The 14,927-nt window shown below is 46.7% G+C and overlaps 1 protein-coding gene across 6 annotated transcripts in view; it reads right to left on the bottom strand.

Annotated features, from left to right (window-relative positions):
• The window catches only part of DENND5B (DENN domain containing 5B), a 111,343-nt gene extending 106,517 nt beyond the window's left edge, over positions 1-4,826 (bottom strand). For all 6 annotated transcript variants that reach the window (XM_042889578.1, XM_042889581.1, XM_042889580.1 and 3 more), the window contains exon 1: positions 4,715-4,826. In XM_042889578.1, coding sequence (XP_042745512.1) covers positions 4,715-4,826 — 112 coding nt within the window. The remainder of the gene's footprint in view (positions 1-4,714) is intronic.
• Positions 4,827-14,927: the final 10,101 nt, after the last annotated feature.

Below are 14,927 nucleotides of genomic sequence, written 5' to 3'. Positions count from 1 at the left end.
TATTTGCCAGCAATTCCATTCTATTCCTCATCCATGAAACTTGCTTATTCCACAGCAAACCCAGAAGATTTAGTGCTGCATTTGAGCATCATGTCTTAATGAAAGGAGGGAATGTTAGTCCCAATCCTTCTGTAATGGTCAGAAATCCTAAGCAGCCTACAGCCTTTCAGTATCTAAAGGGGGGGCTATAAGACAAAAAGGGACAGTCTCTTCAGCAGGGTTTGCTGTGACAGGACAAGGGGAAATGATTTCAATCTAAAAGAGAGTAGATTTAGACTGGATGTAAGGAAGAATTTATTGTTATTATTATCATCATTATTATTATTTATTTTTACAATCAGGGTGGTGAAGCATTGGGGCAGGTTGCCCAGAGAGGTGGTGAATGCCCTTGCAGACACCCAAGGTCAGGCTGGACGGGGCTCTGAACAACCTGATCTACCTGTGGGTGTCCCTGTTCACTTCAGGGAGGTTGAACCAGATGGCCTTTATGGGTCCCTTCCATCTGAAACAGTTCTATTATTCTACTACAAATCCTTCTGAGGTGCACATCAACATCTGTTAAATTGTACACGAGCCATCTTCTGCCCTGCTGGTACAAGTCTCAACCACATGCATGTCACTTAACCTGGACACTCCCCCCATGCATGCTTTGCAGTGCTCTAGACTGCATTTTAAAAATAAAAAGCAAAACTCCCATAGCTTGTTTTTCATTTGTCACAATTGAGTAAGCGGCGAACAGGAACTGCAACTGTTTAGAAATTCCTTGGTCAAGGGAAATTCATTAATATATTTTCAGTAACCCAGGAAAAAAAAAACCCAATCCCTTATTTTGAAGAGGGTCACGCACACATGATGTTGCATCAGTGTAGTAATGCCACCACATTTTTCTTGTTGGAGCCTGGCCCTCCAGCGTGACCTGGTGTGGAGGAAGCCAGGTGAAGAGCCAGGCTTGCCGCAGCCAGGCTGTGTGAATGCAAGAGCACGCAGGTGCCAAGCACACACAAGAGAATACAAGCTTTTGGCTTTCTAAAAATAAAAAGCCTGTAGACAAGAAGCACAGTTAGCCAGACTGCAACACACACAGTTTGTTTTTCAGCATTATGAACTCGGATAGCGTTTCATTGTTGAAGGAAATTAATTCTCAATGTCTGACTACTTATAGCAAGAGGTAGAAGCACTGATTAGTTTCCCCACGATGCTTGACAAGCCCAGTTAGCATGACCATAAGCTCTCCCAGCAGCTACTGGATTGGGCACAGCGAGGAAATAAATAGCTGATCTTAGAAGTGGTGAAGCTCTCTATAGCTTTACAGTATAAAATGAATCACAACAATAAGATACTGAATCTTCACACACTCGTCAAAACCAGACACCGTGAAATATTTTGCTGGACAAGATAAAATAACTGGAAATTCTCCTAACTGTAAGCACAGTGCTGAGGTAATTTGGAAGGTTTACGCATAGGAAAAGCTACAGTGTTTTATTTTACATAGCAAGACTCCAGCAATATTCACCTTCCTCAGCACAGCGGGCATCATCCCACAGAGCCACTCAGGCCCCCAAGCTGCACCCTCAAAACCCCTCCACTGACAGTGACCTCTACAGAGCTCAGACCCATTCTTCCATTTGGGAACAAAATTTCCCGTGTTTCCTCTGAACCCCACGTTCCTTCCCTCACTACAAGGCACTGCTTTCTCTTTGACTGACTCTCATGTATTCTAGATTTTTTTTGTTTCTGAATTGTAGGATTTAGAATTTATGCACAACTCTTCTACAAAGTTTAATACATTATCAAAGCAAAATGTGATGGCAGCTACAGCCATGAAAAACCTTGTGCCTTGCACACACACTGGAAGTATGAAAAATCACATTAATAGAAACAGTTTAACGAACTATTAGGTATTTTTCTTTAAGGCAATGTTAAGTATTTAATGCGTTCATTCAAGCATGTGCATTTTGAAGGCTGTTGGTCTCAAGATGAGTATACCTGAAAGAAGTGGACATGAAGACAAAAGCAAACTGAAATACATTTTCTATCAGCCCTGAACATGAGAGAAAAATCATTCTTCATCCTTTTTAGTGGAGTTCAGCAGCACAGAGAAACCAATATTGAAAATGTCATGCTTTTCAAGATATTTCATGTCAAATATACTGCTTTCCTTTTCTGACCACTCCAACTGCTCAATGCCAAGATATCCTTACAGCTTCCCTTCCTCCCTCAAGTCACCAGACTCTTCTTCCATCCTTGGCTGAGAGCTTTGTGATAGTGACAAGTGCTTTGATGGCATTATCATCCATATGTTGCTTTGTTGCGTGCCTGGAAGGACTACCAAGTTAGCAATAACTATGATTCTGTTATGTTCTATGAAAGTGAACTGTCTTAGACAACTACAGGAATTCTCTTGCAGCCAGCTGTGGAGCAGCTTTGCAGGCAGCTCTAGCCCAGCCCTCCAGGAGCTGAAAGCCCTCTGAGGATCTATAACTTCTGCTTCCCTGCTCAAGGAGAGGCCCTGGGCCTGCAGCTCACCTCCTGCCCCGCTCCTCCACCCAGCACCTGGGCCTGGTGAGAGCTTGAGCTTTGTATGTTAGAGCTGTTGAGGGACTCCAGTGTTTGCAGATAAGCAGGTTCTTAATTACTTTTTTTTCTTTCTTTCTTTCTAAATTAGAGATGATCTGCACAGCAGCTGAAGTGACAGCACTCCTCAGGGAAGCAGGACTTACCTCAGCAGCTTCTTTAAGCACAAGGCTGGTGGCATGGAAAGCCATCACAGATACAATTCAATACCAAAATAACAGGGATCATTTCATTCCAGAAAACACCGTGAAAGCATTTGTAGAAAGAAATACCTTCATTTGTGGGTGTCCCTTACAGAATGGTCCATCTGCTCCTATAAACATCTTTCTGCCTGTATATTCCTGTTAAGAACTGAATTCTTGTAGCCTCATTTTTGGCACCTGTAACAGTGTTTTATGATACCTCCCTGGTGCCTGCCTATGGTGGCATTAGCACTCCCCAAGCTTTAACAGAAACATTTTCTCAGCTACGTCTAAAGCCAGAGTTAATTTTTGCAGGGCTGCATTACATGCTGCCTCACAGCACTGCCTGTTCCTCTCCAGCACTTCCAACTGCTCAGCTCCCAGCTGATAGCAGAAAGCTCTTGTCACGAGTCCCTAAAAATATACCATGGCTAATAGCAGTCCCATCATAGTTCTGTTACTCTAATTCTTCCTTTGCTATCCCAGCCCTCCTAGGCGTTGATGATGCCGTCTCACATTGCTACCACCAAAAATTCCCGAATGCTTTTATTACCCAATAAGCTTTAAAATCCAATTGGTCTTGCCGGAATCTCCTAAGTTGCCACAGAAGAGACAGAGCCAGGGCACTGTGCGAACCTGCAGTGCTTCCCAAGAGCACACCTGTACATCTTGCTGGAAAACTGAGCAAAAGCAGCAAAAGGCACATCATGAAGCCCAGGTCGTCACTGGGGAAGGCACACACTGCTGGCCAATGCTGCCTTAAAAGCGTGCTCTTTTCAGAAAGCAGAATTTGAGGCGACTCAGAGTTGCCCACACCCCAATAAGCCACATTATGCAAATCAAACCCTGTGTGCCATCAGCTGGGCGAAGGCTCACAAGCCCGGCCATTGCTATTAAAAGCAATAAAACCAAAACACGCAACTGCGGTCACCCACACGTGTTAGAAAACAAACAGCTGGCAGACTGCTTGGCTAATGCTTCAGCCCTGAGCCCCCAGGGCTGCCTCAACTGTGCTCTCAATGCAAAGACAATGGGAAAAGACACAGACACCTAAGCGAAGGAGAGGCTCTGTGGCACTTCAGGTGCTCATATTGCCCTTCTACAGCCAGCATAAACGTGAACTTCAACCAGGGTGCATGGGTCAGCTATGCAGATCACACGGCCTCCCTCTTATACAACACAAGGCCACGTCCTTCCCGCTGCAGCACCAGAGACCTCACGGGCCTCATCACCTGCACCTGTCCTGTGCAGGTCCCTTGCCTACAGTAGGAGCACATACGGCCAGTGGGACCTATGGACCTCAGTGCTTACAGGCTCCTAACTCAGAGAAGAAACATTCTGCTTTTATGCAATTATGCCCCATCACTAAGCTTACAGTCAGCCCTGCTTTACACCTAAAAATTGTCTTAAATGTTTCCTTTTAGATGAGCACAGTGACATTTAGGAGAGAATACAGCCTTCCCCAACATGATGTGCTCAAATACAGGCATAAGCTCTCCAACAATAAACATTTTAGAAAACGCATGAGCATCTCCACAATCCCACAGTAACAGTCTCATTCTTGGATCTGTGACATTTTTTTGGGGGTGGAGAGCGAAGGATGCGGGAAGACTATTTCCGAACAGACAGAAGACGTGAAAGAAAGGCAACCGGCGATGCAATCGCATTCATTTATTCGGTTCTTCCCACATCCCTCCCTCCGGTTTGCAGCACACAACGGGGAAGAACACGCATTCTCTCGGCACCAAGCTCGGCCGCGGGGTTCCGCAGGGTTCCGCAGCAGCCCAGCAGCGGGGCCGAAGCTGCCGCCCGTGCCGGCTCCGCCGCTCAACCGGACCGGAGCCCGGCCCCCCGCCCGCGTTCCCCGGAGGATCGGCGGCCCCTTCGCAGGGTGGGGGGGAGGCGCGGACATTTTGCGGCAGCCGCTCTCCTGCCCCGCGCCGCTACCGGCCGCTCACCTGCCAGCTCGTCGGGCTCCAGCCCGCTCTCCGCGTCGATGCCGCAGAGCACGAAGTAGTGGGCGAAGCGGCACGGGGCCGCGCCGGGCCCGGGGGCGCCGCTCCCGCTCATCCCGGCGGCGGCGGCTCCGGCTCCCTGCGGCAGCGCGGCGGGCTCACGGCGCGCCACCCCCCATCCCCGGCGGAGGGCACCGGGCGCTAGTGGCGGGCGCTGGGCGGCTCCGGCGGGCACCGAGCGGTGGCTCCGACCCCACTGTCAGCTGAGAGGGGCGGGCGGCAGGCGGTGCTGCGCTGCCGGTCCGCCCCCGCGGGGCTTTTAAACCCTGCGCCGTAGCGGCACCTCCCGCCTGGGCGCTCCCAACCCCGTGCTGGGTTGTGGGGGCGGCGTGACTGGGGGGGGGCGGCTTCCAGACAAAAAGCGGCGGGCGGGAAGCGGCGCTCCGGCTGTCAGCAACGTCTTCCTGTGGGAATGGCGCTGAGGACGGTGGGTTTTTGTTAGGCGGAAGGTCCGAACGACAGAAGTGAGCTGTGGAGGGCGGGTGATGGATGTGCGTGGGGCAGAGAAGGTCTCCGCTCGTGTACCATAAACGGGTTTCATCACATCGTGCTTATCATACAGACAGCTGTCTCCTTGTTGCATACACAAGGCAAAATCTAAAGCACTTCTTCATTCTCGGATTGCCTGAGATTTAATAACCATTGCACCGTGTCCGGGAAGAAATCAGCATTATCCTATCTGCATTTGTACAGCCCTGCTGTTACGGTCACTCTGTGTCAAAGCCCCGGCAGACAAATTTGGGGGCAGTATCTCCTTCTAAAAGGACTTAGACGATTCTGAAGTTCTGAGACTGTTTTTTCAATCTGATGAGCTCCCTGCTCATATTCAGTAATTCCACTGTCTGTACACTTTAAACAGGTTGTTTGCAGAATGCAGTGTGCTATTTCATCCTTCTCTGACAATCTGTTAGTCTCTCTCCATCCAACGAGCCATGCTTACATTACATTATATTCTTATATGATTGGTATTTGTCCTTATACAACAAAACGCTGGGAAAAGGAAATGCCTCCAAAGAATTTGGCATTTCACCTGCAGCATAGGCCATTAGATGGAGGCATGGAGAAGAACTGCTGCTTCCCACCTGCTGGCAACACAATGGCATCTTTGCTCTCTCCTTGCCTTGGATTCGCAAATTATAGGCCCTTTTTACGTCTCATCTTTCTCTAGTGTTCTACTGAAAATAGGCAAGAGCTGAAACAATTTCCACACATTGGAAAAAGAAGACCTCAGTCCTCTATCATATCACAGATTCTGGTGGCTGCAGTGCTCAGTGTGGCAAGCCAGACTGTTCCAGATCTAAGTAGGAGTGTTCTGGGAGCCCAGATATGTCCTCGACTTTGCACTGAGAGCCAGGCTATTTTATTTAGTTTGGTTTGTTTATTAACTTGTACCTGTCTACTCATTGGGCTCTAGGTCAGAGGGTAAGAGTTAAGCCAGTCTGACACTCATTCAACTAATTGCTCTCACTGTGGAGCACCATCACCTTGTAGGTCTCCCTTTTGGAGGACCTCAGTTACATCAGGACCATTTTCTTCCTGGCCAGGGGTGACAATTTCCTCTGCTCTGGTATGGGGCTGCTCTTCAATATCTTCATCAGTGATGTTGTCAGTGGGACTGAGTGGACCCTCAGCAAGTTTGTGGATGACATCAAGCTGTGTGGTGTAACTGACACACCTGAGGAATGAGATGCCACCCTGAGGGACCTAGGCAGGCTTGAGCAGCGGGCCCAGAAGAAGCTCATGAGGTTCAACAAAACCAACTGCAAGATCTGCACCTGGGTCGTGGCAATCCCCACTTTCTGTACAGGCTGGGGGATGTGAGGATGGAGCACAGCACTGCCAAAAAGGACCTGAAAGCGCTGATGGATGCAAGCTGGGTGTAAGCCAGCAATATGCCCTCGCAGCCCAGAAAGTCAGACATATCCTGGGCTGCATTAAAAGTTCCTTCCAACTCAAACAATTGGACAATTCTGTGAGTGGATACCTGCTTACAGCTACTTTTTTGTTTATTTTCTTTCGCAGAAAACCAAGCCTAGCCCCTTCTTTCTTCTGCCCAAGTACAAGCAGCTGCTCGTGGGGAAAGATCATAGGGTCTTTGCCTCAAGCCAGCTCAGCAGGGCAGGGTCCAGTTGTTTTGCTGCTTCGCATCACCCAGCAGAGCTCTATCTCACCCTATGCTCTGCTGTGCCATAATTTCTTCACACCTTTTCCGCAGCCAGAGAAGAGGTAGTGACCAAAAGGGTTGAGGTGTGGGGTGCATTTTGGATGATCAAAGTTAGTGGGAGATATGATGATTTTTTTCTTTCACCAGCCAAGGGTTTCAGAGCTCCACAAGGCATGATGGATAGGCTGCATGTCCCACATCCAAAATACATTTATATACATGAAGTGTCTATCACCATACTGATAAACATTCTTTGGAACCACTCTGATGGCAGAGGTAAGAATAATCCTGAGGAAATGAGGCTTGGCCCCAGGACAGCAGAATACAGAGCAGTGCCAGAGCAGAAGGAGCTTCAAATATGTTCTTCCAAGGAATGGGGATATGGTAGGACTGAACTGCAGAAACTTTACGGCATAGACCAGATCACCCATGACCTTTCTGAGTTTCCTGTGGCCACGGCTTTGTCCCATCACCTGCCAGTTTTCCAGTAGTGTGACAGCAAGGAAAGATTTTGGGCTTAGCAGGTTTGTTCTTCCTTAGGCACCCGTGTCTTCAGCTGCAGGGAATCTTTCTCCCAGTGTCAAGTTTTTTCAGCTTTCCCTCTCCTTAATCTCTCAGCCAGTCTTCTTTTTTTCAGAATCTGTTAGTTTAAATTGGGTCAAATGCTAACAAGCCTTAGTATCCTTAGGATCTGCCATAAGAGATCAGACTACAGGTCTGTCAAGCTCTTTGTCCTACTTCTGCAAGGAGTCAATGCCCGATATTTCAGAGAGGTGGAAAACCCTGCTATTTGAAGGGTATCTCACTTACCCTTGCTGGGATTCTGTTGCTTCACATTTTATTTAATTCAGCGTTCTTCAATGAATTGGAAATCATACTGCTGGTGATGGATTGCTCAACTCCTTAACATAACTCTATAGCTTCCTGCATACAGTCTTTCACCAGCTGCCAAGCCACATTGATTTTCCATTGAAAGCCTCTCTTCTTTTGCTCTAATACCTATATACTCACAAGATTCACAAGATCTGGTCAGGTAGAAGAGAGGGAAAACAAATAAGATGAAAATGAATGTCTGCTGTGCTCAGAAGGACAGTTCTCTGCTTTTGGATGACTTTCCTTTGGGCTGTTTGCAGTGCTGTGAGCTACTTCACAAAACGCAGAGCACAAATAGCTGGAAGAAACAGGCTGCTCATAAAGATGGACTTTTTGACTGACACTGAAGCCATCCTAGGCTCAGAGCAAAGGAGAGCACACAGCAGGAACAGAGAGAAAAACAAAAGCAGCAGTGAATCTCACAGCAGGGTTCATAAATAAAGCAAATTTTATTCTCCAAGCTTATGCAAGAAGACTGCTTAAAACATTGGAAAGGTATTTGCTGCCTCAGGCTTTAGAAGTAAGCAAACCAGATCAGTAGCCATAAGAAAAGCAAAGAACATTTCCTCCAGCACAATTCCTTGTTACTTGGAAAGCAGATACTGCAGGCACATATTCTAATATTAGATCAAATTATAATACCATTAAAGCAAGTAGCTCGTCTTCTATACTGGCCTCATATCTATAAAGACTAAGCTTGAATAAGAGCACACCGCTCTCCTCTGTCACACAGTATAATTATTATTCATACAGCAGAATTACAGATAACAAAGCAAAAGACGACTTTCCTGCATTTCTGCCACAGAATCTCTGAAGCTTCTGTGATTTGAAATTTAAATCTTTAAAATCTGTAATTCCCTATTGTAGCTCACTGCATTTTATTCACGTTATGTACGTCCATCACACACATGCCCTTACACTGCAATCACATATAGACACTCTTATCTGCTTTTGGAGAGGATCCTTGGCAGAGAGGTTTTGCAAGGTGACCGAAATGATTGAACAGCAACCTGCACCTTCTTTCCCACTACTCCTATGTTCTCAAAAAACTGCAGCCTTGTCCACTGTCTTGGCCAGAGCACCCAGTTCACCCTCGGTAAACAAATCCATGTTCAGTGTCAGAATGATGAAAGCCCAGGGCTCCTGCCTGCTACTTCGCTCCAACTCTGCCTTTGATTTTACACTGAGTGTGCAAGACACAACTGCTCTACCAAGAGACTGACTAGGTGGGCTGTCATCCTCGTCAAGCAAGGAGCAGGATCATACACAGCCATTACATTTCAGATGATTCAGCGCCACGACCCAGAGGTGAGAGCCTGTATTTTGCTCTGTGAGGTTTGCCCTCTGCTCTCTGGTCACAGAAGACGCACAGGCTGCGATAAAACCTAATCAGCAAAGTACGCGGCTTGGATAAATCACCGGCTTGTCATGCATTAATGGAAGTGTTGTGCTGCGAGCATCAAGCTAAAGCACCACGCCAATTTCCATCCATCTCTGACAGCATCACTCCCTCGCTGCATGACCTTGGCCAAATCCCCCCTAGCCGCACCAAAGCGGCAGCCTGCTGGAATCAGGTCAGCGCGCTCCTCAGCTGCACTCAGGAGAACGGAGCCAACGCTGCTGCTCCGCTGCCCCGACATCTGCCAGGACAAAGCTCTATTGTTTGGCAGGCGGCCCCGCTGGCGTCGCACCATGGGCAGGTGCACCTGCCTCTAAGCTCTTACCCCTCTGATACCAGTGCTCCAGCATCCAGCAGCTTACTGTGTGTTTGCCTGGGAGAGATCCAAGGAAATAAAGGAGGTACATGTTGCGGCGAGGGGAAAGGCAGGAGAAGCTGGATAGCTGCTTGACCACATGTCTGCAGAGATGCTGGCTGTGATGGCTGAGGCACAGCTGTGCCAGTGGTCGGTTCTCCCAGTTAGACCATCTCTGGCACTGGGAGGGCTTCCATGTATACCTCACTAACAAAATTTTCCTTTATCTTTGTTTCATAAAAATCAGGCCAGTCCCATGTCTGCCGATACCAGTGGGAGTGCTAACCAAAGCTATATTTTCATGCATTCTGGACAAAATCTGTTCCTAAACTGCACATAAGCTCTTTGTCAAAATGCCTTTGGCCCCCGTACAAATGTAATTAGAGTCTGATTTCGACTTCCCTGATTTCAATTTCCCAACTTCCCTTTGAAGCTCTATTCACTAAGAAGTGCCAGACACCCCACATCTACATTACAATGCATCCTCACACACTTGAAAGCCCAAGGACGTGCTAGAAAAATCCAAATGCACCAAATCCATAGGCAATATATAACACGAGACCAAGGACAGATGAAAAGTATTTCCTGAAATGAATATGCATTGCGAATTATTTCCCTGTTTAGCAAGGACTGCTACTTTGCTTTGTGCTGTTATAATACATGCTGAGATCGTCACAGTGGTGTTACAAATCTAAAAGCACTTCTTGCAAATTAAAAGCACTAAAGGGTCTGCTTCATTTTCCCTATTGCAGCATGTGCTTTTTAGCAGACGTCTAAACATTTATATTCATAGGTTCAGTCATATCTCTCTGCCACTCATTCCCCATGCCAGATAACAAAATTTTGCCTTGAAGTACTTTGCTGCTTAGGATTCTTTCTACTGATGACAGCTTTCCTGCACTCATACTTTTGCTCAGAAGTACTGGAGTTCTGCTCTGAGCTCACATCTAACAACAGAACAGAGATCAAAGCAGCTTGCTTCTCCTTGAGGATCATGTTTCTTAGTGACTTCCTTGCAACCCAACAGCCACAACTTATTTAAACCCGGATCCATGCTGAGCAATTCCAGTGATTCCTGTCAGGCACATCCTTTGGGGGTGGGAGCATTTAACACCCTCTGATGTGGCAATGGGCTCAGTGCCTCCCTCCAAGCCAAAACACCACTGTTAGGGGCAACCCCAGGAGTTTTCCTCAGGACAAACCAGAACTGTCCCGTCTCCCAGTGCTCAGCACTGAAGGCGAGAGAGCAGCTGCAGTCTTTGCAGCCAAACACAATGGCTGTGCTGCATGGTCACAACAGCACCGTCACTTTCTACTAGGGCTGAGTGCAGCTGATTGCAGGAGATTCGACCCCTCAGCTGATAGAGCTGTGAGGTCACCTAGTGCCACACTGGGGGTCCTCTGGACTGAGTGTGCTATGAGGAGCACACTGTATCACATCATCTGCTGCCAGGATAGAAACCACTGTGCGCTGCTGAGGTACCCAGTCAGTTTGGAGAGGCCTGAAGCACACAAAGACCATCCTCAGTTCAAGCTGTTCTGTAAGCAAACCCCATGGATCCGGCCAAGCATGCATTTGAAGCCTGCCAGTACAAAAATGGCAGAGTTGCCTTTATCCTAAGAATAGAGTTGCCAAACAGCTGGAGGGTACACCTGCATGGCTAAGCACAGTCAGGAAGGCCAGTGAAACCAACACAGTAGATATCACCAAACACTGATGACAAGCCTGAATACCGGGACCTTCTCCAGTGCCTTGTGACCATTCTGTACCCTCATGTGCATAAATAGCAGCTCTTATGTGCTTGATGATGTTGAACTCAAACTCCAACACATTGATGAGTGAGCCAGCTGGGGTTGCAGAGAGCTGTATTTCCACTCCTCTGGGCAGTGGTGTAACCTCTTTCCATGTCCTTTGGATACAAGTGCAAAATAGCAAAGAGCAAAGCTGCCCTGATAGAGCAGGACCCTGCCATACAATTAAATTTCTTGAGGAACCTGAAATACCCCAAAATGTACATAGGTTGCTCCAAAAATAATGTATCCTATTTATTTCTATGGAAATGACAACAGATACAAAGAACACAACAACACTGATAGAGCAAATTCTCAGCTACAAAACACTATTTTTCAACATAATCACCACCACTAGCTATGCATTTTCACCACTGATAGATAAAAGCCTGCATGCCACACTTGTAAAAATCAACAACAGTGGAGCTGCCCCGCTGCATCACTGTTGAAATGCACTATCCACTGCTTCCGTTTGCTCACGTTCACTGTTTGGTCTCCATAAATGTTCAACAAGTGTTAATGAATGTCACTGGGTGCCATATTCTCCTCAAGGAGGAATTCAGTGGCATGCTTTTGCTTCATACCTACTTCCAAGTCAGACGCCATTTTGTCAGACTGCCCCTCTGTTGCCATCTGTCATATGGCAACAACATATAATGGAATATTGGTGGGAAGGCTTAACCTTTACTGCTATATCACCAACATCTGTAAATATAATAAAACAGGAGGCATTATTTTTGGAACAGCCCTCTTAATAGCAAACATCACCCAGAAGAGGAGACACATTGTATTCAAAATTTCCCCTAGGAACTCTCCTGTAAGCATCATGCGTCTTGCATCTGCCTCAGGTCTCCATCAATTCTTCTGTCCCCAGATCCTCACAAGGGCCTAAATGTTTGTCAGACCACCACACAGAAGGTGAAAGGAGGAATTCAGAAGATGAATTCAGGCTCTGAGATCCAGCAGGAAACTGAAACATTCTGTGCAGTTCTTTGGCCCTGGGGAAACGCAGAATAAATGCAGTTCACTGCCTCCAGTGAACTGATGCAGATCCTTGAAAACTTTATTTGCTTATCTTATCCCTGCCACCAGTGTGTTAGCATTGCCCTCAAAAAACAGACAACAAAATGTACTACAGCGTCAGGGTTTATTTCTGGAGGAAGCTGGAGCGCTGCCTGGAGAAGAGAGAAGGAATTCGTCACAGGTTTGAACACACTAGTGAATGCAGCCTGCCTGGCAACAAGCAGGGCTGAGCCTGGGAACCATTGGTTACTTTAGGACCCCAAGCTGCTGTTCTGTTCTCTTGTTCCAGACCGAATACTGACTTAGCCCTGTTTGGCTTTGTTTGTCCTGACTGGGAAACACTAAGGTCTAATAAATATATTGAAGCCATGACACTGGCAGATCACCTCTGGAACATCACAAATGGAGGGGCCGTAAGATAACCCCGAGGAGAAGGAAGGTAGGGTGGATTTTCCTATCATAGGAAGCCAGGAAGGATAGGTACATGGTGAATGTCTTCATTTCATCCAGGAGGACTTAGACAGCTACAGACTGCCCGGAAGGAATTCCTCATGTGTGAGCAGCTCCTCTGCATGCAGGTTCTATCATCTTCCTCTCAGGGCTTTGCAGGGAAGCACAGTTTGAACATGACAGAACAGGAGCAACCACAGTTAAATGCTGAGATAGCAATCACAGCCATTCCTCAGCTCTATTTATAGGTCTTCCTCCTACCCTGAGCAGCTCTGTCCCACCTTGGGCCAGCTGCAGAGCTGGAGATACCCAAGAGCTTCCCACAGACCACTGAAATCCAGGGCCTGGCCATCCAAGATAGGATGTTGGAAACAAAAGCCATCAGCATACCTGTTTGTACAGGATGTGGTTCCATCGATAGGAAGATATTCCCACCAGTCTGGGCTGGTTTCTGTTTAATTTTCCTCCATAGTGAGGTTTCACTCATGCTAGCTGATTGTTGCAATACACTACTGGGAGCTGCAACCAAGCATCATTATTTTAAGAGATCTATAGGAATTAAGGTCCAGTTTTTCAAGGAGACTTCACCCGTTAAAACAAAACAAAACAAAACCCGGACTCATGCATACTTTAAAAATGTACTGTCTAGTTTTAGTATCAAAACAAATATCCAAACAAGTATCCTTGCAGGAGCAGGCAACCAAATCCAGAGCAGCACATAGCTGCATTACAAGGTACATCTTTCTTTTAAGAGCACAAAGCACAAACAATCTGACTCCATGTGTCTTTTGAGGCGCTGTCCATGCAACACAAACGTTCTTCTGTCTGACTGTGCATCAATATGAGCAGCCAAGTGTGTCCTAACTACATATGCAGACAAATGAGAACTTCCATCTTTTTGGTCTTACCTCTGGGACCCCTAATCTCAGGAAGACTAAGTACGCATTGGTACAAGGAATAGATTAACTCAGCTTCAGCTTTCTTCACCTCATAAAATGCTGCACCTTGTGCTCCCCTGCCAGGATGCATCTGATGCCTTTGTGTTTGCCAGCTACTGCTCATTCCTACTCCTAACCCAGTGCAGCAGTGGGACAAGTAAACCTATGAAGAACTCACCTAGTGCTTTCAGACATTCTATATGTAATGTGTGATTTGTTTTGGCAGGTTATCTATTGCTCAAATGCAAAAGATGCAGTGATTCTGAAATGAATATATGTGGGCTGTACCTGAAGGCACAACAGAATCATTCAATTTCCTCTCCCTTACCTGTGCAGAACTCTCATTTTCAACTTTGCCTTAGCTACTAGCTGATGTGCCAGCTGCATTTTGGTAATGACTTGTTTCTGCACCTCCAGCTAACCACAAATTGATCTTTGCATGCCAAACCTTGGCTGCTGATACTGAGTTGTTAGGAAGAGGCTTTTTACAAATCAATAGCAGTCCGAGTTCATTCATATGCCCTTCTGTGAATTTCCACTCAGGCTCTTCCACTGCCATGAGCTATGGCAGTTGGCATTCCAAAAAAAGATCTGGAAAATGGGACTGGAGTTTCAGATCTACAAATCAGGAGAGAAGGAACAAGCTGGGGTTATCACCTGGCTGCTGCACTGCAGGTCTTTCTTGCCTTGAGTTTAACTGAGTCATCAGCTCCTTGATGAAACGGTGGCTACTCACTCCTGCTTTCTGTCCCTGTGCAGTTCCATTTCTTTGCTGTTAATTGGTTCAAACAAGATTTCCCCATGGACATGGGCAGTTGTACCATCAACCAGTAATCCACTAATTCCCTCAAACACACAGGAGTCCCTGAAGTACAACTCTACAACTGCCTTTTGAAAGAGTTGTATTTCTTCACCACCTACCAGATTGATGTCATGCTGTGATCAAAGTTGTCCTTGTTCTCAGAGCAAATTCCAGCATAGTTAATTGTTTGCAGCTTACATCATGCATTTGATCAGCAGAAATTCTCAAGATGTCACTACCTATACTAAAGCAAAAAGCCTTTGAAAAGGAGTTTTTTCTTGAGGTGGACAGGCTTTGATACTTCCTGAGGACATCAGCACAAGCATGTCTTGAGAGTCGAAATGGTTTACCCTGACTCTGT

The sequence above is a fragment of the Lagopus leucura genome, unplaced genomic scaffold (assembly GCF_019238085.1).
Source record: "Lagopus leucura isolate 7727_CA_CO unplaced genomic scaffold, USGS_WTPT01 Super-Scaffold_100159, whole genome shotgun sequence".
Taxonomy (NCBI): Eukaryota; Metazoa; Chordata; class Aves; order Galliformes; family Phasianidae; genus Lagopus; species Lagopus leucura.
The sequence above is the reverse complement of the archived record's forward strand: the minus strand, read 5'-3'. Positions and strand labels throughout refer to the sequence as shown.